The following is a 26,593-nucleotide window of genomic DNA, read 5'->3' as shown; positions in this document are numbered from 1 at the left end:
TTACCTCTGGAGGCCTCACCTGAGCCCATGCAGCTTGGAGGGACGTCCCATGTGAGGAGGTTACTGTACTGACATTACCTCCAGAGGCCTCACTGAGCCCATGCAGCTTGGAGGGACGTCCCATGTGAGGAGGTTACTGTACAGACATTACCTCCGGAGGCCTCACCCGAGCCCATGCAGCTTGGAGGAACGTCCCATGTGAGGAGATTACTGTACTGACATTACCTCCGGAGGTCTCACCCGAGCCCATGCAGCTTGGAGGGACGTCCCATGTGAGGAGGTTACTGTACAGACATTACCTCCGGAGGTCTCACTCGAGCCCATGCAGCTTGGAGGGACGTCCCATGTGAGGAGGTTACTGTACAGACATTACCTCCGGAGGCCTCACCCGAGCCCATGCAGCTTGGAGGGACGTCCCATGTGAGGAGGTTACTGTACAGACATTACCTCCGGAGGTCTCACTCGAGCCCATGCAGCTTGGAGGGACGTCCCATGTGAGGAGGTTACTGTACAGACATTACCTCCGGAGGTCTCACTCGAGCCCATGCAGCTTAGAGGGACGTCCCATGTGAGGAGGTTACTATACAGACATTACCTCCAGAGGCCTCACTGAGCCCATGCAGCTTGGAGGATTGTCCCATGTGAGGGGGTTACTGTACAGGCATTACCTCCGGAGGCCTCACCTGAGCCCATGCAGCTTGGAGGGACGTCCCATGTGAGGAGGTTACTGTACAGACATTACCTCCGGAGGCCTCACCCGAGCCCATGCAGCTTGGAGGGACGTCCCATGTGAGGAGGTTACTGTACAGACATTACCTCTGGAGGCCTCACCCGAGCCCATGCAGCTTGGAGGGACGTCCCATGTGAGGAGGTTACTATACAGACATTACTTCCGGAGGCCTCACCTGAGCCCATGCAGCTTGGAGGGACGTCCCATGTGAGGAGGTTACTGTACAGACATTACCTCCGGAGACCTCACCCGAGCCCATGCAGCTTGGAGGAACGTCCCATGTGAGGAGGTTACTGTACAGACATTACCTCTGGAAGCCTCACCCGAGCCCATGCAGCTTGGAGGGACGTCCCATGTGAGGAGGTTACTATACAGACATTACTTCCGGAGGCCTCACCTGAGCCCATGCAGCTTGGAGGGACGTCCCATGTGAGGAGGTTACTGTACAGACATTACCTCTGGAAGCCTCACTTAGCCCATGCAGCTCGGAGGGGCGTCCCAGGGGGGAGAACCTCCAAAAAAGGGTTGTTTGTTTTTTCTATAGCAAAAAGGGACACTTTATTAGTGCCTGCCCCTCCATGCCAAAGGAAAAATGGCAGTTGGAAAACTGTTAGACCCAGGTGGGTTGTGGGATTCAAACCGGGGACTATGTATTTCTGTATTTCCTCCACTATGGTGTCTCAATGTTTAATACTCACAAGGGTTAAGGTCTACATGTTCCTCTTACCATGTTTCGTAATAAAGTGCCTCCATGCCTTTCTTTTCTAAGAAATTATCTTCGGTCAAACGTAATTACGATATTGGTAATAAGGAATTACTGGGGATAAAATTAGCGTTTTTAGTACTGATGTGGAGTCTGAGATTGCTGAGGCTCACGGTGAGGCGCCATCTGGGGATCCGGTGAACAAGTCATTTGTTCCCTTGACTTTTCGTCTTAAGGTTCTGGTGGACCATCATGATTCTGCCCTGGCTGGTCATCCTGCGGTGAAAGGTGCTCTGGATCTCATATTGTGTTACTTATGGTGGCCCAGAGTCTAGAGGGCTTGGTGTCCTAGGTGTCTGCGTGTTCCATGTGTGCGCACTGTAAGGCTTCTCACTCTCGTCCTTCGGGGCGTTTGCCACCTTTTGAGGGTTCTTAATCAACCTTGGACAGACATTTTCTGGACTTTATTACAGATCTTCCTTCCTCTGCTGGTAATACGGTCACTCTGGTGGTGGTGGAGGTTTTCTACGATGAGACATTTTATCTCCATACCCTAGTTACCTAATGCTAAGACCTTAGCTCAGGTGTTTATGCATGAGATTGTCAGACTCCATGGAGTCCCATCTGATATTGTCTCTGATAGAGGAACTCCGTTGATTGCTAATTTTTGGAGGCTTTCTGCTCTCTGTCAGGGATTAAACTGTCTCACTCGTCAGCGATCCATCCGCAGTCTAATGGGCAAACAGATCGTGTGAATCGGAGTGTGGCGCAGTATGTGTGCTGTTTTGTATCTGGTAATCAGGAGGAGCGGTCCTCGTTCCTTCCTCTTGCTGAATTTGCCATCAATAATTGCTGCCATGAATCCTCTGGGTATCTCTTTTTTTTATGTGGTCTCAGCATTATCGTCTACATGGGAGAAGGTTCAGCAGCATCTGCGTGACATGGGCTCTAAGTATAAGTATGCGGCTGACTGTAGATGTGTGCCTGGTCCGGACCTGTGTGCGGCTGACTGTAGATGTGTGCCTGGTCCGGACCTGTGTGCGGCTGACTGTAGATGTGTGCCTGGTCCGGACCTGTGTGCGGCTGACTGTAGATGTGTGCCTGGTCCAGACCTGTTTGTGGGTGATCTCGTGTGGTTGTCTAAAAGAAACATTAAGATTACGATGCCTTCACTGATGTTAGGAACTCGCTTTATTGGTCCGTTCAGAATCACTGCAGTCATTAATCCGGTTGCTTTCCACATGGCGTTACCGGCTTCTTACAAGATTCATAATGGTTTCATAGATCCCTATTAGTCGATGGGTCATTAGAATTCCAAGTGTCCAAGATGGTTTTTTGTTTCATTCACCGTTCGTTGCAATATTTGGGTCATTGGTGATGTTATGGTCCTGAGGAGAGGACTTGGGTATCAGCCTCAGATATCCATGCTGGGTGTCTGGTTAGGATCTTTCATCATCTCCATCCTGAGAGACCAGGTCCAGAGGCCCCTCTAAGAGGGAGGGGTACTGTCACACAGAGATTTTCACAATCTACACTCATTGTCATGGCTTTGTCGGGTTCTGTTCAGATTACAGATTCTGACACTCCACCTGATAACTCCTTTTGTGTCTGTGATCTATGCAGGCTGATTTGGGCATTGCCCTGCTGAGTGGTAATTCATAGGCAGGCTGGCAAGAATTAATCTCTGCTAGTCTGCTTGTTAGTCTCCATTGATCTCCTGCTGTGGGGGAGCCAATCACATCTACTCCCCTCCTATATATGCTGGCTGGATCCTTCCACTCATGCCAGCTATAGTTGATCTTAGTTGGTCTGGTGAGGTGTTGTGATCCAGACGATCTCTTGTGATATTTGTTTCTGTGTGCAGTTGTGGAGTTAACCCTTATTGACTTTTTGTTGCTACCCTCCTGCTCTTGTTTTACCCGTGTCTCTCTTTGCCTATTCCTGTGTGTGCGCGCGCAGTGTGTCAGTGTTTGGGTTATACCTTGTCTGTCCTTATCTGTTTACCATGTCACTCCTGTCCTGTACCTCCCTGGGAAGGGGATATGAGTGTAGTGTTTCTCAGGAGTATAGTAAGGCACAGGACTCCACTATTAAGAGTAATCTGGATGTGAGGGATAGCCTAGGGACACCTAGCATAAGGGACAGCATAGGAGCCCCTGTCCCCTGCTACCCTGAAGTAACATCGTGACAAATGGATATCATCCAGATTGATGACAATATCTATGCCATGTCGCCTCTATATGAACAGATAAAATCTTCATTTTGTGACACCCTCAATAAACAGGAGGAACACGATTCATCCCCCCATATGTGGCTCTGCAGTGGAAAATGAACACCTCCCCCCGATAAAGAGGAGAAAACACTTAATTCCCCCATATGTGGCCGTGCAGTGGAAAATGAACACACCCCCCGATAAAGAGGAGGAAAACTATTCATCCCCCCATGTGTGGCTGTCCATATGAAAATGAACGCGGTCCTCGTCCCATAAAGAGGAGGAAAACTATTCACCCCCTCATGTGTGGCTATGAGAATGAGCGTCGTGCACCATTTTCTCCATGTGTGGCTATGTGGAGGAGGAGGAGGACGCACCATTAGAGGTGACTCTTGAGTTTACCTGGAAAATGTCTTCTGTGCTGAATGCTCCAGTCAGTTGGGGAATGAAATCGATGATAATCACCGGGTGCCAAGTATACAACATGGTGGTAAAGTCGGTTTGAGGGACTTATCCCCAACTGTTGCAAAAATGGAAGACCTAGAAGAAGAAAGGTTCAAGATGTCAGCTCCAGCCATGTGAGAAGACAAGGCCTGCGGGTGGTGAGGATGGGGCAGCGTGAGCTCAGAGGGCGGCCATTCTACCTTCTTCCTCACGTTTTCTCGGATTTGCATTTTTAACAGTTCTAATAAAGGTTTGTCATTTGGATAGTCAATTAGTTTTTCACAGCTTTTTGCAATAAATGGGCTTAACTTTTATGTCCTTTTTATATATTTTTTTGCTTTCTTACCACAAAGGATGCTAACAACACTTTCATTTGTGTTCTCCTTTCCCTAACATGTATCTTTATTTATTTTCAATGCAGACGGGGCTATAAAATAAATAGTGTTTCAGACTCGTGCTGTTTTATTTTTTATTTTTTCCTTCATTTTTAATTTATTATTTTTTTCATTTATTTTACACACTGTGCCTCAGTAATGACATTTGCGGAGCATTTTATCATATTTTTACATTATTTTTATTGATAATTTTCACTTGTAACTAGGACTGGTATATTAGCCCCAGTTACAGGGGCAATTTAGCCTCATGGCTGCATATTAAAACCGATCTGATCTCCTAGAACCCAGCAGCACCCGGCGATCACACGATCACTGTTACCAGAGAAGGATCATAAATCAAGGTTTGCTGCTTTGTCGAGAGTCTGGCTGCATTTGATGGCCGCCTCTCTACCTCCACATTTTAGAACGTCAGTGTAGAGTAAAGTATGGTCTGCCAACAAGTTGTATGTATGGACGGTGTAAATTGGCAGCCGGACAAGTCTTGGATGGGAGATATGCTTCACCGAGGTGAGTAGCCTCCATGATGTAAGACCCGGAAGGTGAAGTCATTGGAATAAATTCCAGGCCATACACGATGCCTCAAGGAAGGCTGCCTTTACCATTACCTAAAGAAATGTGCCATGGGGATGGAAGAAGCCAAATATATGGACTATGTTGTAGGCAGCGGCGTGATGAAACCTTCGATAAATAAGGTAAGGCAAATCAGAGTTTGCCACAACCCTCTTGAAGAAGCAGGTCTGGACATTTCTAGGCACTGTGAGCTACTGCCGAAGATTTGTCCCTATCTGTGTCCTGATAACAGCCTGTCTCGATGGTTTCCCGTCATTAGGAGAAAGTGAGTGCCGATCTTTGACAATTCGTCATTCGGAGACCAGTGACAGAGTTGGTGCTGGAGTCTCACTTTGACTTGGTAGAATTTAAATGTGTTTGCCTTTCTTTTGGTGCACCAAGGGTTAATGTCAGTTTTCCTTTTTAGCAACTTCTGGTTACTTTTCCTCATGTGTAACTGGTTTGTGACCGCACCAATCGCCTTTAAACAGTCACATGTACCATCACATGAGGCTGGTTATACAGAATTCACATTGTTATATTAGCCATGGAGGAGGAAGATTGCTCTGATAGCCACTGGAGCCTTTGTGTTGGTATTGTTCTGATAGCCACTGGGGCCCTTGTGTTGGTGTTGCTCTTGTAGCCTCTGGAGCCCTTTTTGATGCTGGAGCCTATGTGTTGGTGTTGCTCTGGTAGCCTCTGTAGCCATTGCTGCTGGAGCCTTTGTGTTGCTCTGGTAGCCTCTGTAGCCATTGCTGCTGCTGGAGCCTTTGTGTTGCTCTGGTAGCCTCTGTAGCCATTGCTGCTGCTGGAGCCTTTGTGTTGCTCTGGTAGCCTCTGTAGTCATTGCTGCTGCTGGAGCCTACTAGTGAGGGTAAGTTCAGGGCTAGGGAGGTACTAGGTATCCTTATGGCGATATGGTGAAAGAACCCATATAGGGACATTAGTGAGTATAGGGTACAGCCTCAGGTGAGTGTAAGATTTGTCCCCATTCCCTTCTCCGTAGCACCAGGGCCCACCGATGTTACTGTTTCCCCAGTGTACCCAGGTTGTGGTGGCACTCGTCAGGGGTTTCCTGGTGTCTGGCTGCAGCTGTGAAGTTGGTGTTTGTGCTGCTTTTGTGTATTCCCCTGTTTGTCTTCCTTCCTTCGTGTTGTTTTAGTGTAGTGGTGGAACTAGTGTCTCTAGCCGGCCATCTCACTAGTGAGGGTGAGTACAGAGGGATTAGGTATCCTGCTCAGCGACAAGGTGAAAGAACCCATATAGGGACAATAGGGAGCTTAGGGTACAGCCTCAGGTGAGTGCAAGAAATGTCCCTGCTCCCCTCTCCCTAGCGTCAGGGTCCACCAATGTTACTGTGCCCCCGATGTACCCTGTGTGTGGTGGCGCTCATCGGGGGTTCCTGATGTCTGGAGGAAGCTATTTACGTGAGAGAGGAATTACTCCATCGTGCAGAAAGAATGCTTGGCCTTCAAGTGGACTTTGGACGCTCTAAGGTACTAATTGTTGGGCAGGAAATGTAGGTCAGTGTCTTACCATGGTGCGCTAAGGTGGTTGGGGGAGAAGTAGGGGAACAATGCCCCAGTGACCACGTGATTCTTGACCCATCAAGAGTTTAGTTGTCAGGTCAAACATAGGATTGAGAAACAACAAGGGATTGTGGATGCCGTGTCTTGGGTACAGTGGATATTGGCAAAATATTGCCCAGCCCCCCCAGCCTTGGGCAGAGTGGGGGTTATGTAAGATTGCAGTTGGACAACTACTGGATAGGACGTATCTGTGACCACCTAGGTAGCTAGCTTCTGTGATGTAAGACCCAGAAAAGTAGGCTCCAGCACATATAGTGCTTAGAAGAGTTTTAACCCCTTAACCACCTGATGATTTTCCATTTTTTGTTTTTTCCTCCCCTTCTCCCAAGAGCCATAACTTTTTTATTTTTCCGTCTGTATAGCCATGTGACGGCTTGTTTTTTGCGGGACGAGTTGTACTTTTGAGTGACACCATTTTGAAATTGGAAAAAAATTCCAAGAGCAGTGAAATTGCAAAAAAAATAACAACCTGCAATTCCACGATTGTTTTTTTTTTTTTTAATAATTACCATGTTCACTGTATGGTAAAACTGACCCGGCATTATGACTCTATGGCACTATGACAGGTCGGTGCGAGGTCGTAGACACCAAACCTAGGAATTTTAGTTTTTTCTTAAGTGGTAAAAGAAAATTCAGAGGATTGTAAAAGTTGGGGCTCAGTGACGGCTTATGTTTTGCGTCTTGAGCTGGCGGTTTTCATTATTCCTTTTTGGGTAGATGTGATGTTTTCATCGCCTGTTATTGCATTTTAATGCAGTGTTGCAGGGACCAAATAAACGTAATTCTGGTGTTTGGACTTTTTTTTTCTCGCCATGCCGTGCACCGATCAGATGAATTGATTTCATATTTTGATAGATTGGGCATTTCTGAACGCGGCGATGCCACATATGTGTATTTTTATTTGTTTATTGTTTTGGGGAGGGGGTGCTTTGAACTTGTTTTTTTTATTTTTTACACTTTTTTAGTTTTTTTAGTTCCTTTAGGGACTGATATTCCCTGATTGTTGTTCTGTACGGAGCAGTACATCATTGTCCACACGACTCGATACAGCACAAATGTCTTCTATGAATGCGGCGCTCTGCCGGCGTCCACAGGAGTTCACCACCACACACAGGTCATCATGACGACCCATCAGCACTCTGTGCTCACATCACGGGCCGCCTATGACGGGGGGATGGCGAGCTCCACATTGGTGCACGTTATATCCCACTGTCAGAGATTGACAGTGGCATTTATCTACTTATCAGGCGCAGGAGGATCTCCGATCACCTCGTCGTACAAGCCTTTATGAGCGGACATTTGCTTATGTGATAATGAGCCTGTACGCACCATAAGACGTGATCTATAGATCCGTACTGTGTGAACACTGTGCTGCCGGCGGGGCACACTAGTGCTGTGGAAATGCCTGGATTGTCTCCATGGTGATAGATCACTCTTCATTGTGGATCGGCCGGACGGACACACATGGCCGTATCTCGCGCGCTGACGTCAGAAGCACGGGATGGGTGGAATACCTGCGTTTTCTGGATCCTGCCAGCCTTGAGGTCCCAAGAAGTTCTCCAATGAATATGTGATACCTTTTACTTGTTCAATCTGTGAACCCCGGGTTCGACCGCAGTGTAGCACCCGACCATCACAGGCACTGACCTACAAGTGGCAGATATGCAAAATTATTAGCTTTGTACTGATGAACATGATCTAGGCTACATCCCAGGTGAATTCTCCACAAAGTGGAATCGCAGTCCCCAAAACCCTAAACCAGACATCCACAAATGATCTCCGGCCTGAGACAGCAGCGCCATGATTTCTTTATATCAACCTGTAGATTTCTTGAGAGGGTTTTCAGGCTGACAGATCATGGATGACTAAGTTCCTACAGAATGAACACACTACAGAAGATCATGGATGACTAAGGGTTACTTCTCACATAGCGAGATCGCTGCTGAGTCCCAGGTTTTGTGACGTACCAGGGACCTCATAAGCGATGTCGCTGTGTGTGACACTGAGCAGTGACCTGGCCCCTGCTGTGAAATCGCTAATTGTTACACACTGTTCTGGTTCATTTTTTGCTCGTTGATCTCCCATTGTGCAGCACGCATCGGTGTTTGATGGCGGGAGACCAACGAGCACCGACTCTGTAAGCAGCGTACGCTGGTAACCAAGGTAAATATCGGGTAACTAAGCAAAGTGCTTTGCTTAGTAACCCGATATTTACCTCGGTTACCAGCGTACACCGCTTAGCGCTGGCTCACTGCACACGTAACCAGGGTACACATTGGGTTACTAAGCAAAGCGCTTTGCTTGGTTACCCGATATTTACCCTGGTTACCAGCGTACACGCTTACAGGCTGCCAGCGCTGGCTCCCTGCACTCAGGGTAAATATCGGGTAACTAAGCAAAGCGCTTTTCTTAGTAACCCGATGTGTACCTTGTTTACCAAGTGCAGAGTCGCAAGGCTGGTCGCTGGTGAGATCTGCCTAATTGAAAGCTCACCAGCGACCATGTATCGACGCACTAGCGATCCTGACTAGGTCAAATCGTGGTCGGAATCGCTGGTACGTCGTTTAGTGAGACGGTACCCTAAGTTCCTAGAGAGTGGACACATTGCAGAAGATCATGGATGACCAAGTTCCTACAGAATGAAGGCATTATCGAAGATTATGGTTGATTTAGTTCCTACAGAATGGACACATCACAGAAGATCATGGATGGCTAAGTTCCTACAGAATGGACACATCACAGAAGATCACGGATGGCTACATTCCTACAGAATGGATGCATTACAGAAGATCATGGATTTTAGTTGAGGTCACTTGGTCTGGAGACTTTGCTTATTCCTAGGCTAACACTAACTGAAAGTTACATTGACACTTTCTGAGAAGAGCTGATAAGAAGAAACAAAATAAAGTTGATGTGAGGATTAATCCCTAGGAGAACACCATTGCACTGTTTGGAAATGATTGGCCAGAAGAGCTGACATTCTGACAGAGGCTGAACGATGATACTCACTAAATATTGAGCAGAAATAGCTCGGGCTGTGGACTTTAAGGGCCGTCTGAAGAGCTCCCCCAGATTCCGGTATCGGTTCAGATCTTCTTCCTCAGCTTCTTGCATGTTCACAGAGAACGCCCAGACATACAATGAAAGCAGCGGTCGCCGCAGCCAGGGAGGCAGGCTAACCTCATTCAGAAGACCCCACAGGCGAGACAGAAGGCGAGTGGGAGCCCGGGTGTATACTGCCTACAAGGGAGAAGATCAATGAGGTGACCAGGATGGTAAAGAGACATGTTCTGCACAAATTGTAAGACTTCATATAGGTCAAAAAGAAAAAAGTCCAAAAAAACAACCCACAAATCAGTGGCCTTTTCCTTCTCCATGTTCCATCATCCTGTGACCTCCCCGGTCACACAGGAGTCACAATCATGTTCTGTACTCACCCTGCTGACTCGTGTAGTTGGGTGTAATCCACCTTTCACCAAAGGTTTCAGAAGCTGCCAGGAGCGGAAACGTAAAAATGGTGGCCGCAGCTGTCCAAACCGACGCTTAATGGAGAGACGAGGTACAGATAACCTACACAAAGGAAGAGGAAAAATACAAAGTAGAGAGTCTATATGGAAGCTCGGACAGTGGCATGAGGGGAGCAAAAGGGACGCAAAGAGAGAAATGAGAGGATAGAGAACTGAGGGGAAGTAGATGGGGCACAAAAAGGCAGAGAATGGAAACACAAGGGGGGAGGGATGAGGCACCAAAAAGCAGAGGACCAAAACGCAAGGGGGGACAGATGAGGCACTAAAAAGCAAAGGACGGAAACATGAATGGACGTAGATGGGGCATCAAAAAGCAGAGGACGGAGACACAAGGGAAGGTAGATGGAGCACCAAAAAGGCATTGGATGGAAATACGAGTGGAGGTAGATTGAGTGCAAGGAGACAGAGACATGATGGGATATAGACCGGATGCAAAGAGGCAGGGAACACAGACTCAAAGGGAGGTAGATGGGACACCAACAAGCAGAGGACGGAGACACAAGGGGAAATAGATGGGACACCAACAAGCAGAGGACGGAGACAGGAGGGGAGGTAGATGGGACACCAACAAGCAGAGGACGGAGACACAAAGGGAAGAAGATGGGGCACCAAAAAGCAGAGGATGAAGATATGAGGGGAGGCAGATATGTCAAAATGAGATGGGACAGACATACAAGGGAAGATAAATGGGGTGGAAAGAAGCAGAAGTTGGAGATATGAGGGGAAGTAGAAGGGTGGGTAAGACAGGATGGACACACAAGGGGAAGTAGATGGGGCACATAGAAGCGGGGAATGGAGACACGAAGGGAGGTAGATGGAGTATAATGATGCAGGGGAGGGAGGTACGAGAGGAGGTAAGTGATATTTAAAGAGACAGAGAGTGAGGTAGCTGGGGCTTAACTAGGAAGTGGTTGGAGATACACCTCAATGTAGATGGGGTATAAAGGGGCAGAACTGGATGTAATGAAGGTAGAAAAAAATACAAATCCCAGAACCCCACCTATTTGTTAAGGTACCAAATATTACGGGGTTATCAGAGGGATATGCGGTACGCACCATTTTCTCGACCTTTGAACTCCACCTGAAGAACGAGCAGATGCTTTACACATGGCGAATCTAAGAAAAAATACAATGTCATTCAGTACAGACAATATCCTCTGTCAGCATATATTACACAGAACGTACAATATTCACACGCTATATTCTCCTGACTATACGGCATATATTACACAGAACGTACAATATTCACACGCTATATTCTCCTGAGTATACGGCATATATTACACAGGACGTACAATATTCACACGCTATATTCTCCTGAGTATACGGCATATATTACACAGAACGTACAATATTCACACGCTATATTCTCCTGACTATACGGCATATATTACACAGAACGTACAATATTCACACGCTATATTCTCCTGAGTATACGGCATATATTACACAGAACGTACAATATTCACACGCTATATTCTCCTGAGTATACGGCATATATTACACAGGACGTACAATATTCACACGCTATATTCTCCTGAGTATACGGCATATATTACACAGAACGTACAATATTCACACGCTATATTCTCCTGACTATACGGCATATATTACACAGGACGTACAATATTCACACGCTATATTCTCCTGAGTATACGGCATATATTACACAGAACGTACAATATTCACACGCTATATTCTCCTGAGTATACGGCATATATTACACAGAACGTACAATACTCACACGCTATATTCTCCTGAGTATACGGCATATATTACACAGGACGTACAATATTCACACGCTATATTCTCCTGAGTATACGGCATATATTACACAGGACGTACAATATTCACACGCTATATTCTCCTGAGTATACGGCATATATTACACAGAACGTACAATATTCACACGCTATATTCTCCTGAGTATACGGCATATATTACACAGAACGTACAATATTCACACGCTATATTCTCCTGAGTATACGGCATATATTACACAGAACGTACAATACTCACACGCTATATTCTCCTGAGTATACGGCATATATTACACAGAACGTACAATATTCACACGCTATATTCTCCTGAGTATACGGCATATATTACACAGAACGTACAATACTCACACGCTATATTCTCCTGAGTATACGGCATATATTACACAGAACGTACAATATTCACACGCTATATTCTCCTGAGTATACGGCATATATTACACAGGACGTACAATATTCACACGCTATATTCTCCTGAGTATACGGCATATATTACACAGGACGTACAATATTCACACGCTATATTCTCCTGACTATACGGCATATATTACACAGAACGTACAATATTCACACGCTATATTCTCCTGACTATACGGCATATATTACACAGAACGTACAATATTCACACGCTATATTCTCCTGACTATACGGCATATATTACACAGAACGTACAATATTCACACGCTATATTCTCCTGAGTATACGGCATATATTACACAGGACGTACAATATTCACACGCTATATTCTCCTGAGTATACGGCATATATTACACAGAACGTACAATATTCACACGCTATATTCTCCTGAGTATACGGCATATATTACACAGAACGTACAATATTCACACGCTATATTCTCCTGACTATACGGCATATATTACACAGAACGTACAATATTCACACGCTATATTCTCCTGAGCATACGGCATATATTACACAGGACGTACAATATTCACACGCTATATTCTCCTGAGTATACGGCATATATTACACAGAACGTACAATACTCACACGCTATATTCTCCTGAGTATACGGCATATATTACACAGAACGTACAATACTCACACGCTATATTCTCCTGAGTATACGGCATATATTACACAGAACGTACAATATTCACACGCTATATTCTCCTGAGTATACGGCATATATTACACAGGACGTACAATATTCACACGCTATATTCTCCTGAGTATACGGCATATATTACACAGAACGTACAATATTCACACGCTATATTCTCCTGAGTATACGGCATATATTACACAGGACGTACAATATTCACACGCTATATTCTCCTGAGTATACGGCATATATTACACAGAACGTACAATATTCACACGCTATATTCTCCTGAGTATACGGCATATATTACACAGAACGGACAATATTCACACGCTATATTCTCCTGAGTATACGGCATATATGGCACAGAACGTACAATATTCACACGCTATATTCTCCTGAGTATACGGCATATATTACACAGAACGTACAATATTCACACGCTATATTCTCCTGAGTATACGGCATATATTACACAGAATGTACAATATTCACACGCTATATTCTCCTGAGTATAAGGCATATATTACACAGGACGTACAATATTCACACGCTATATTCTCCTGAGTATACGGCATATATTACACAGAACGTACAATATTCACACGCTATATTCTCCTGAGTATAAGGCATATATTACACAGGACGTACAATATTCACACGCTATATTCTCCTGAGTATACGGCATATATTACACAGAACGTACAATATTCACACGCTATATTCTCCTGAGTATACGGCATATATTACACAGGACGTACAATATTCACACGCTATATTCTCCTGAGTATACGGCATATATTACACAGAACATACAATATTCACACGCTATATTCTCCTGAGTATACGGCATATATTACACAGAACGTACAATATTCACACGCTATAATCTCCTGAGTATACGGCATATATTACACAGAACGTACAATATTCACACGCTATATTCTCCTGAGTATACGGCATATATGGCACAGAACGTACAATATTCACACGCTATATTCTCCTGAGTATACGGCATATATTACACAGAACGTACAATATTCACACGCTATATTCTCCTGAGTATACGGCATATATTACACAGAATGTACAATATTCACACGCTATATTCTCCTGAGTATATGGCATATATTACACAGAACGTACAATATTCACACGCTATATTCTCCTGAGTATACGGCATATATTACACAGAACGTACAATATTCACACGCTATATTCTCCTGAGTATACGGCATGTATTACACAGGACGTACAATACTCACACGCTATATTCTCCTGAGTATACGGCATATATTACACAAGACGTACAATACTCACACGCTATATTCTCCTGAGTATACGGCATATATTACACAGGACATACAATATTCACACGCTATATTCTCCTGAGTATACGGCATATATTACACAGGACATACAATATTCACACGCTATATTCTCCTGAGTATACGTCATATATTACACAGAACGTACAATACTCACACGCTATATTCTCCTGAGTATACGGCATATATTACACAGAACGTACAATATTCACACGCTATATTCTCCTGAGTATATGGCATATATTACACAGAACGTACAATATTCACACTCTATATTGTCCTGAGTATACGGCATATATTACACAGAACGTACAATATTCACACGCTATATTCTCCTGAGTATACGGCATATATTACACAGGACGTACAATACTCACACGCTATATTCTCCTGAGTATACGGCATATATTACACAGGACGTACAATACTCACACGCTATATTCTCCTGAGTATACGGCATATATTACACAGGACATACAATATTCACACGCTATATTCTCCTGAGTATACGGCATATATTACACAGGACATACAATATTCACACGATATATTCTCCTGAGTATACGGCATATATTACACAGAACGTACAATACTCACACGCTATATTCTCCTGAGTATACGGCATATATTACACAGAATGTACAATACTCACACGCTATATTCTCCTGAGTATACGGCATATATTACACAGAACGTACAATATTCACACGCTATATTCTCCTGAGTATACGGCATATATTACACAGAACGTACAATATTCACACGCTATATTCTCCTGAGTATACGGCATATATGACACAGAACGTACAATATTCACACGCTATATTCTCCTGAGTATATGTGACGCCCTGGCAAAACCAGGTAGTCACAGTTAGGCCCCCGCACTACACCATTCCCTCACTAGGAAACACACAGCCAGCCAGTAACCCTAGTCACCCTCCCCCTTAGGGAAAGATAGACACACCAGTGGGCATGTCCAGGCGGTTGGGACACGCCCATCCAGGGGTCCAGACAGCCCGGGGCGGGAAAAACAGTCAGTTAAGGCCAGAAAGGAGTTTGGGGAGGAGTGTGGGCTGGAGCTAAGTGTAGCTCCAGCAAGGAAGTTCAAGTTGAACGGTGCCAGGGTAGGAGCCCTGGTGCCTTGGCTAGGTGGCAGACGGTGGTCTCTGTCAGCAGGAGACGGGAAGACGGCTCGGCAGAACTGAGGTTGACCGGGACAGGGTTGTAGCCCGCCGGTACCGACACGGGGAACCGACCCGGAAACTGCAGCACAAAGGGGGGTACTCGTACCCTGAAGCCAGGACCGTAACCAAGCGGAACTGGTTAATTAACCGATTGAGGCCAGGACTAGAGGTCCTGTCCCACCCAAAGTCCCTCATAGAAGACAACAGCCCACCGATTAGGGATAAGAGGTCACCGCCAGGGCCCATAGATCGCACGGGCCAGCGTCTGCGGGCACGGCTCTTTAAGCCACATCCAGCCGGGAGCGGACTCCTGAGTTTCACACTAGGAAAGTCCACCTTACACAACGGTGCAGGAAAAGGATAGAGACCACCAGCCGGGTGGGGGATCCCGAACGCAACCGGCCGCGGCACCGGCCACCATCACCTTGGTTTACCAGAGACTTGTGTGTTTTACTAATAGTGAGCACACCAGCCCCCCCTGCGGTCACCATCCCCTGCACCGAGCCACCGGGTCCCGGGGCCACCAACCCTGCCCACAGAGGGGTTAACAACTTGCTGCACAACATCTCCCCTGGGTGCCCCATAACAGCAGCGGTGGTGTCCCACCTCACCACACACCGTGGGTGGCGTCACGAACTTACTACGGCCTAGCCCGTACATCTACGTCCCCCCATTTATTCGGCGTGTCCGCGAGACCCCCGGGTCCGGAGACCCTTGAGCCACCACACTGGAAGGTCTGGGCCCGAGCAGCAGCGGCTGCTGGCATATATTACATAGAACGTACAATATTAACACACTATATTCTCCTGAGTATACAGCATATATAACACAGAACGTACAATATTCACACGCTATATTCTCCTGAGTATACGGCATATATTACATAGAACGTACAATATTCACACGCTATATTCTCCTGAGTATACAGCATATATAACACAGAACGTACAGTATTCACACGCTATATTCTTCTGAGTATACGGCATATATTACATAGGAAATACAGTACTCACACGCTTTATTCTCCTGAGTATACGGCATATATTACATAGGAAGTACAGTACTCACACGCTTTATTCTCCTGAGTATACGGCATATATTACATAGGAAGTACAGTACTCACACGCTTTATTCTCCTGAGTATACGGCATATATTACATAGGAAGTACAGTACTCACACGCTATATTCTCCTGAGTATACGGCATATATTACATAGAACGTACAATATTCACACGCTATATTCTCCTGAGTATACAGCATATATAACACAGAACGTACAGTATTCACACGCTATATTCTCCTGAGTATACGGCATATATAACACAGAACGTACAGTACTCACACGCTTTATTCTCCTGAGTATACGGCATATATTACATAGGAAGTACAGTACTCACGTGCTTTATTCTCCTGAGTATACGGCATATATAACACAGAACGTACAGTACTCACACGCTTTATTCTCCTGAGTATATGGCATATATTACATAGGAAGTACAGTACTCACACGCTATATTCTCCTGAGTATACGGCATATATTACATAGGAAGTACAGTACTCACACGCTATATTCTCCTGAGTATACGGCATATATTACATAGAACGTACAATATTCACACGCTATATTCTCCTGAGTATACAGCATATATAACACAGAACGTACAGTATTCACACGCTATATTCTCCTGAGTATACGGCATATATAACACAGAACGTACAGTACTCACACGCTTTATTCTCCTGAGTATACGGCATATATTACATAGGAAGTACAGTACTCACACGCTTTATTCTCCTGAGTATACGGCATATATTACATAGGAAGTACAGTACTCACGCTTTATTCTCCTGAGTATACGGCATATATTACATAGGAAGTACAGTACTCACACGCTTTATTCTCCTGAGTATACGGCATATATTACATAGGAAGTACAGTACTCACGCTTTATTCTCCTGAGTATACGGCATATATTACATAGGAAGTACAGTACTCACACGCTATATTCTCCTGAGTATACGGCATATATTACATAGGAAGTACAGTACTCACACGCTTTATTCTCCTGAGTATACGGCATATATTACATAGGAAGTACAGTACTCACACGCTATATTCTCCTGAGTATACGGCATATATTACATAGGAAGTACAGTACTCACGTGCTTTATTCTCCTGAGTATACGGCATATATTACATAGGAAGTACAGTACTCACACGCTATATTCTCCTGAGTATACGGCATATATTACATAGGAAGTACAGTACTCACGCTTTATTCTCCTGAGTATACGGCATATATTACATAGGAAGTACAGTACTCACGTGCTTTATTCTCCTGAGTATACTGCATATATTACATAGGAAGTACAGTACTCACACGCTTTATTCTCCTGAGTATACTGCATATATTACATAGGAAGTACAGTACTCACACGCTTTATTCTCCTGAGTATACGGCATATATTACATAGGAAGTACAGTACTCACACGCTTTATTCTGCTGAGTATACGGCATATATTACATAGGAAGTACAGTACTCACACGCTTTATTCTCCTGAGTATACGGCATATATAACACAGAACGTACAGTATTCACACGCTATATTCTCCTGAGTATACGGCATATATTACATAGGAAGTACAGTACTCACACGCTTTATTCTCCTGAGTATACGGCATATATTACATAGCAAGTACAGTACTCACACGCTTTATTCTCCTGAGTATACGGCATATATTACATAGGAAGTACAGTACTCACACGCTTTATTCTCCTGAGTATACGGCATATATTACATAGTGTGAGGTATCAACCGGCTGTATTACAAAGGGCCGGTATGTTTTGCAGAAGCGTGGGTGCTCTGCAATGTGAAGCTGGCTGGGACCTGTGGTTCCACAGGATTGCATTACATGCAGAGCCATGGAAGGGTGTGTTATGCTGATTACACACTCCTTACCACCTGTGGGTGCGGCTCCATGGGTTAAAGCAATCCTGTCTCTGAACCTGGAAGAAGTGTGTCTAGGGCAGTCTAGAGAGAGACTAGCTCTAGATGTCCAGTGTGTGGACTGGAAACAAGTGAGAGCAGAGCCGAGAGCTCTGGGTGTATCAGCCTGCATGGAGGCTGAACACAAGGCTCTGATATTGAGTCTGAGGTGAGTGCGGCCAGGCCAGGGCTGTAGGGCCGAATCTCTCCAGGAGGAGAGACAGACAGGGGTCTGCAGAGGGCCCTGGGTGCTGGAAGGAACCTTGGCTAGAGTTGTACGCTGGCAGGAGCCAGAGAGTGGGGAAGTTGCTAAACTTCCATTATGGACTTATTGTTTATGTTTGAGGGCAGTTTATGCTGAGTGTTTTTAATAAACTGCCAGAATTTCTATGAAGAGACTGTGTACGTGTGTTGCTGAAGCTACCTCACACCGCTGCAAGCGAGTGAAACCCCCACGTTGCAGGGCGCAACGTTACATATGGTGTCTCGAATGCGGGCATGCGGTCTGGTTGCTAGGGGCAACGCAGCCTGGTTGCTAGGGGCAACGGCCTAGGACATATTCCTGTGGATACGGACTGCTTGCGGTGGATCGTCGGGTCCACGAAAATTGTCTGCGCACTCAAGCAGCTGGCGGTGGATCGGCGGGTCCATGAACAGGGACAGCGCTCTCAAGCACCTGGCGGTGAATCAGCAGGTCGTTGGGGACCCGTGCTGCAGTGGCGAGAGTCCAGCGACTGGAGGTTCCAGGCCAGCCCGAATTGCAAGGCCTTGCTTGGTGAGCAGTGATACACCACAGGCTGGAGATCCTGGTTGTACGGGCGGTACAACCCGGAAAGGTTAGTGGTTCTCTAACCCCCCCCCCTGTCTTTGACCACCGGGTATTACCCATTGGAGCGCCCCTCCTGTGCCTCTTTTTCGTTACAGCATGGAGGAGCTCCTGAACCAGCTGCTGCAGAGCCAGCAGCACCAACAGCATGTGCCTGGAGGTCCAGTGACAGCAGTGGGGGCTGAAAGCCAAAAAGAGGGAATGGTCCCTGCGGACATTGTGGAGGAGCTGTACCAGTTCCTGGTCTGGGGACAGCAGGAGCTGTCGGTGTGTAGCGATGTCACAGCCATGGACCAGTTAGAGCGTTCCCTTCAGGGGCCAGTATGGACACTGGGTGCCCAGGGAGACAAGGGCAAACGGTGTGAATTGGGGGCTAAGGACATTGCATGGAAACCGCAAAAGGGGGCGGAGTCCCAGAAGGGAATAGTTGCCCATAAGGGGGTGGAGTCCCAGAAGGGAATAGTTGCCCATAAGGGGGTGGAGTCCCATAAAGGGGTGGTTGCCCATAAGGGGGTGGAGTCCCATAAAGGGGTGGTTGCCCATAAGGGGGTGGAGTCCCATAAAGGGGTGGTTGCCCATAAGGGGGTGGAGTCCCATAAAGGGGTGGTTGCCCATAAGGGGGTGGAGTCCCATAAAGGGGTGGTCGCCCAAAAGAGAGCGGAGCATCCCAAATCCAAGGGTGAAGTGGTGCAGATGGACTGTAGCCAGGGACAACAGTGTTCATGCCTTAAGTGTCCTGTTTGCAATATAGACCACCCATCCGACGAGAAGCCACGTCTGTGTTCCGTGGAAGTGGATGGGGAATCTGTAACAGGAGTCGTAGACTCAAGGAGCTTGGTGACTCTGGTGAGGGCCACCTCTGATGTCCACTTGATTCCTGGAAGGAAGATCCACGTCGGCTGCACCCACAGTAATGAGACAGAATACCCGGTCTCCAGAGTGGTCATTAAGACAGCCTGGGACAGTGGTTCTCATGATGTTGGTGTAGTCTCAGATTTACTGCACCCAATTATTATAGGTTGGGACTCTAAATTATTTGTGCACTTGTGGAAGCAGGGGGACGTATACGGTTGCTTGTGTAAGAGCCGGAACAGCCCAAAGGAAACCCCACCACATTGGGAGGTGAAAAGGGGTCCTTGTTGTGCAGTTATGTGTGGTAAGGAGGAGATAGCACCTCCTAAAATTGACTGTCCTAAGTTAGGGGTGACCAAAGAAAATGATGGACGGACCCAACTTAGTGACATAAGGACTAAGGGAATAACCGATAGTGTGACCGTTAAAAACGGGGTAGCTCCAGAAAGGGAGGCAGATATCTGGTTAAGTGGGGACATGATAGTCCAGGATACCAGGGGGAGTGATGATGACTCCAGTAAAGACACTGACTCTAGTAAGGTGACAAACGAGTACAGTGTGGTACAGATGGGCGAGAAGGGCAAAACTTCCTCCCGACGCCGAAGACGTAATAAGCGCCGAGAGGGGGCACAGTGTAGGCCGTCTGAGGGTGCAGAGAAAGTGATATGCCTGGTTAATGAAAACATGGTGCTAGTAACACCTGCTACGAAAGAGTCAGACAGTGATATCCTGCAAAAGAAAGAGGAATCAAAGACTGAACTGACACATTGTCACGACAGAAACCAGCAGGGTGAAATTGCAGGGGAGGAACCGACCAAAGACGTAATGGCAGTGTCTCCTATAATTTCCATGCATGAAGCTGGAGGTCTGTTGGATGATAGCGCTGTACGAGATGACATCCTACAGAACAATATAGGAGAAGGAATCCAGGGCAGTGTTGGTGGAGTACAAATCCACAAAGGTCATGGTGAGCAGACTGGTAAGCTACCCAGTGGTGAAGTGATGAATGTTGAAAATGGTGCCAAGGTTCTAAGAAGAACAGAGTACCGTGCTGAAGGGCATAACACCCTGGTAGAAGGCGATGCTGTAAATGCCCAAGAGAAGGCAGAGGGTGACACTGCAGAGACCCAAGTGGAAGTTGGAGGGAATGCAGTGAAGTCCCAAGACACAGCAGGTGCTGTAAAAGCGGAAAGAGCCTCTGAGGAAGAGGTGAAGTCTGGACATGAGGTCTCATCAGAAGCTGAGAGCCTGACTGACTCAGTGGGTAAGACCAAGATCGCAGACAAGAAGATTGGCTCAGCTAAGAGCCTGAAACCCAAACGTTCTGAAGCTGAGATGGAAGAAGCCTCAGAAATAGTGTGTCGTAGACCAGAGAGGTCCGCAAGTGAAGACTCATTCAAGAGGATGAGCAAAGACCATCTGCAACAAGAGATACTTCTTAGGCAGGCTACTGAGAGTCGAGTAAGGGAGCTGGAGAAAGAAGTGGCTGAGCTCCGAAGTCGCTTGGCAGAGTACCAGTCCAAGTCCCAGGGAGCCTTGGAGCAGATGGAGCAGCGAGTGTCAATCCTGACCAAACATGTTGAAGCAGGGAAGGCCCAAAGAGAGCTGACTCTGGAAGCTAAACTTGACAAGCATGTGGCAGGGATGAATGAGACTTCTGTAGTCAAGTGCATGGTGGATATACCTAAGGACTTAAGAGAAGCGTGTGCCACCGAGTGCATGCATGACGAATTTAAGAGAGCTGTGGAAGCGTGTGAGGTCTACTGTACCCCAGGGGCTGAACAGTTAGTGATATTGTCCACCAGGGAAATTACTGGGCAGCGGGTGGCTATTCTAAAGGACATGCACTTCAGATGTGTTCGTATGAAGTGGCAAGTCCAACTGCAAAAGGAAGAAGCCACTAGACAGCTAGAGTATAAAAGGAAAGCGCAGAGTCTGGCGGAAGATATTGTCCAAGTACCCCGGGCTCTGGTGGGGAGAGTCATTGGAAAAACCGGACGAGTCATGCAAGACATGGTGAATAAATCAGGATTGGTGAGATTAAGAATCCCTGCTGCTAATGAGAGCAAGATACCCAGGGAAGCTGGTATGGTTCCGTTTGTCTGTGTCGGGACTGTAGAGAGTCTTGGAAACATTCGAAGCCTTATTGAATATCGGGTACACCATGTACGTGACATGGAGCGGTTGTGGCAAGAAAACCTGAAAATTAAGGAGCAGCTTCGCCAACTGTGTAGGGGACAGCAGCCGTCTTCCACCCGTTGTTCAGGGGAAAGAAGTGGAAGATGGCGTGTCGGTCCAGTAGTTCAGACGCGCGATAAAAGGAATCGCCGACAGAGTGGTAACCTACGATGTACTGTAGATAGTGGCTGCTATGAGCTTAGAGTTCCCGACAGTAGCCTTGGGGGTACTCGAGAAAGCCTAGGTTCGGACAAGACTGTAGGTTTGACTGGGGACATGTCTCTCTACTACGGTGACCCTGGGAGGGGGTCAGGGAGAGAACGGTCTGGAAATGGGACGTCCTTTAACCCTAGGTTGACCAGACAGGGTTTGGTGACAGTGTCGGGCGATGCCTCAGGGACTACTGCTCTTGGACGGCCCTCTCAACTGGTGGGGCATGGCAGCGGGGATGCCCTGTCTCGCGGCCCCAGGTCATTGGCAAGTGTTCTCCCCTACGGGTTTGAACAGAGGGGGAGGGTATGTGAGGTATCAACCGGCTGTATTACAAAGGGCCGGTATGTTTTGCAGAAGCGTGGGTGCTCTGCAATGTGAAGCTGGCTGGGACCTGTGGTTCCACAGGATTGCATTACATGCAGAGCCTTGGAAGGGTGTGTGATGCTGATTACACACTCCTTACCACCTGTGGGTGTGGCTCCATGGGTTAAAGCAATCCTGTCTCTGAACCTGGAAGAAGTGTGTCTAGGGCAGTCTAGAGAGAGACTAGCTCTAGATGTCCAGTGTGTGGACTGGAAACAAGTGAGAGCAGAGCCGAGAGCTCTGGGTGTATCAGCCTGCATGGAGGCTGAACACAAGGCTCTGATATTGAGTCTGAGGTGAGTGCAGCCAGGCCAGGGCTGTAGGGCCGAATCTCTCCAGGAGGAGAGACAGACAGGGGTCTGCAGAGGGCCCTGGGTGCTGGAAGGAACCTTGGCTAGAGTTGTACGCTGGCAGGAGCCAGAGAGTGGGGAAGTTGCTAAACTTCCATTATGGACTTATTGTTTATGTTTGAGGGCAGTTTATGCTGAGTGTTTTTAATAAACTGCCAGAATTTCTATGAAGAGACTGTGTACGTGTGTTGCTGAAGCTACCTCACACCGCTGCAAGCGAGTGAAACCCCCACGTTGCAGGGCGCAACGTTACAATAGGAAGTACAATACTCACACGCTTTATTCTCCTGAGTATACGGCATATATTACATAGGAAGTACAGTACTCACACGCTATAATCTCCTGAGTATACGGCATATATTACATAGGAAGTACAGTACTCACACGCTATATTCTCCTGAGTATACGGCATATATAACACAGAACGTACAGTATTCACACGCTATATTCTCCTGAGTATACAGCATATATAACACAGAACGTACAGTATTCACACGCTATATTCTTCTGAGTATACGGCATATATTACATAGGAAGTACAGTACTCACACGCTTTATTCTCCTGAGTATACGGCATATATTACATAGGAAGTACAGTACTCACGCTTTATTCTCCTGAGTATACGGCATATATTACATAGGAAGTACAGTACTCACACGCTTTATTCTCCTGAGTATACGGCATATATTACACAGAACGTACAGTATTCACACGCTATATTCTCCTGAGTATACGGCATATATTACATAGAACGTACAATATTCACACGCTATATTCTCCTGAGTATACAGCATATATAACACAGAACGTACAGTATTCACACGCTATATTCTCCTGAGTATACGGCATATATAACACAGAACGTACAGTACTCACACGCTTTATTCTCCTGAGTATACGGCATATATTACATAGGAAGTACAGTACTCACACGCTTTATTCTCCTGAGTATACGGCATATATTACATAGGAAGTACAGTACTCACGCTTTATTCTCCTGAGTATACGGCATATATTACATAGGAAGTACAGTACTCACACGCTTTATTCTCCTGAGTATACGGCATATATTACATAGGAAGTACAGTACTCACGCTTTATTCTCCTGAGTATACGGCATATATTACATAGGAAGTACAGTACTCACACGCTATATTCTCCTGAGTATACGGCATATATTACATAGGAAGTACAGTACTCACGCTTTATTCTCCTGAGTATACGGCATATATTACATAGGAAGTACAGTACTCACGTGCTTTATTCTCCTGAGTATACTGCATATATTACATAGGAAGTACAGTACTCACACGCTTTATTCTCCTGAGTATACTGCATATATTACATAGGAAGTACAGTACTCACACGCTTTATTCTCCTGAGTATACGGCATATATAACATAGAATGTACAATATTCACACGCTATATTCTCCTGAGTATACAGCATATATAACACAGAACGTACAATATTCACACGCTTTATTCTCCTGAGTATACGGCATATATTACATAGGAAGTACAGTACTCACACGCTTTATTCTCCTGAGTATACGGCATATATTACATAGGAAGTACAGTACTCACACGCTTTATTCTCCTGAGTATACGGCATATATTACATAGGAAGTACAGTACTCACACGCTTTATTCTCCTGAGTATACTGCATATATTACATAGGAAGTACAGTACTCACACGCTTTATTCTGCTGAGTATACGGCATATATTACATAGGAAGTACAATATTCACACGCTTTATTCTCCTGAGTATACGGCATATATTACATAGGAAGTACAGTACTCACACGCTATATTCTCCTGAGTATACGGCATATATTACATAGGAAGTACAGTACTCACACGCTTTATTCTCCTGAGTATATGGCATATATTACATAGGAAGTACAATACTCACACGCTTTATTCTCCTGAGTATACGGCATATATTACATAGGAAGTACAGTACTCACACGCTTTATTCTCCTGAGTATACGGCATATATTACATAGGAAGTACAGTACTCACACGCTATAATCTCCTGAGTATACGGCATATATAACACAGAACGTACAGTATTCACACGCTATATTCTCCTGAGTATACGGCATATATTACATAGGAAGTACAGTACTCACACGCTATATTCTCCTGAGTATACGGCATATATTACATAGGAAGTACAGTACTCACACGCTTTATTCTCCTGAGTATACGGCATATATTACATAGGAAGTACAATATTCACACGCTTTATTCTCCTGAGTATACGGCATATATTACATAGGAAGTACAGTACTCACACGCTTTATTCTCCTGAGTATACGGCATATATTACATAGGAAGTACAGTACTCACGTGCTTTGCTGTGGTCACACGACACCGGGCCTCATATACAGGATGGAGATATCACATCCTCTGCAGAGTATGAGCTGACGTTTGGCAGCCAATCTCCAGCCACACTGCAGAAGTGATGACGGGGCGGACTCTGACCGCTCAATCCGACTCTTCATGTCCTGGCAGCTTCTTAAAGGGAAATGTTCCACTACTAAGAAGTGTGATGGGGATGTTCACTGTGCGCCCGCGGCTGTGATCCGCTGCTTGTAGACCAGTGTATGTGTAATGGCCATGTACTCGGGTGGCCGCACTTATTGTGCAATGACATTCGGTAATTATGTGTGAATAGAATATTACTGTTCTCAGCAGCAGATACTGTTTACAGCGGATACTGCACTGGAGGAAGACAATGGATGATTTACTGGATAATCTCCCCCTGTAAAAGTTTCCACTTTTCAGATGCATTTTTCTTTTTTTTTTTGCTGCACTCTTGGTAAAATTGCATTGTTTTGCGAATATAAAAAAATAAATTAAAACACAGCAGAGATGCAACATGTGAACACAACAAAAGGATGGGTGCATAAATCACAGGCCACCTTAGAAACATAATGAGATGATGGACACCAGGAGTGTGAACGTCCACGAAGACTTCATTATTTACATCCAGTGCCGTCCAAGATCCTCAACAAGGGTGGACGGTCGCCATTATCAAATGTCAGGATCCGTCCTGAACAAGGGTGGACGGTCGCCATTATCAAATGTCAGGATCCGTTCTGAACAAGGGTGGACGGTCATCATTATCTAATGTTAGTATCCGTCCTAAGCAAGGGTGGACGGTCATCAATATCTGATGTCAGAATCTGTCCTGAACAAGGGTGGACAGTCATCAGTATCTGATGTCAGAATCTGTCCTGAACAAGGGTGGACGGTCATCAGTATCTGATGTCAGAATCTGTCCTGAACAAGGGTGGACGGTAATCA

At 45.8% G+C, this 26,593-nt stretch overlaps 1 protein-coding gene across 2 annotated transcripts in view; it reads right to left on the bottom strand.

Annotated features, from left to right (window-relative positions):
• Positions 1-25,784, bottom strand: part of LOC142245735 (phosphatidylserine decarboxylase proenzyme, mitochondrial-like) — a 34,429-nt gene extending 8,645 nt beyond the window's left edge. Inside the window, exons 1-6 of one of the 2 annotated variants that reach the window (XM_075318695.1) lie at positions 25,634-25,784; positions 11,206-11,265; positions 10,060-10,192; positions 9,632-9,862; positions 8,137-8,269; positions 4,048-4,185 (exon numbers count right to left, since the gene is read on the bottom strand). In XM_075318695.1, the coding sequence (XP_075174810.1) occupies positions 4,048-4,185; positions 8,137-8,269; positions 9,632-9,862; positions 10,060-10,192; positions 11,206-11,258 (688 nt within the window). In that variant the 5' untranslated portion in view covers positions 11,259-11,265; positions 25,634-25,784. Of the gene's footprint in view, positions 1-4,047; positions 4,186-8,136; positions 8,270-9,631; positions 9,863-10,059; positions 10,193-11,205; positions 11,266-16,520; positions 16,545-25,633 lie in introns of those variants that run through there. The other variant, XM_075318696.1, reaches the window with a different exon arrangement.
• Positions 25,785-26,593: the final 809 nt, after the last annotated feature.

The sequence above is a fragment of the Anomaloglossus baeobatrachus genome, chromosome 7, assembly GCF_048569485.1.
Source record: "Anomaloglossus baeobatrachus isolate aAnoBae1 chromosome 7, aAnoBae1.hap1, whole genome shotgun sequence".
In the NCBI taxonomy this organism is placed as follows: domain Eukaryota; kingdom Metazoa; phylum Chordata; class Amphibia; order Anura; family Aromobatidae; genus Anomaloglossus; species Anomaloglossus baeobatrachus.
Note: the sequence above shows the minus strand (reverse complement) of the source record. Positions and strands in the feature narration are given on the sequence as shown.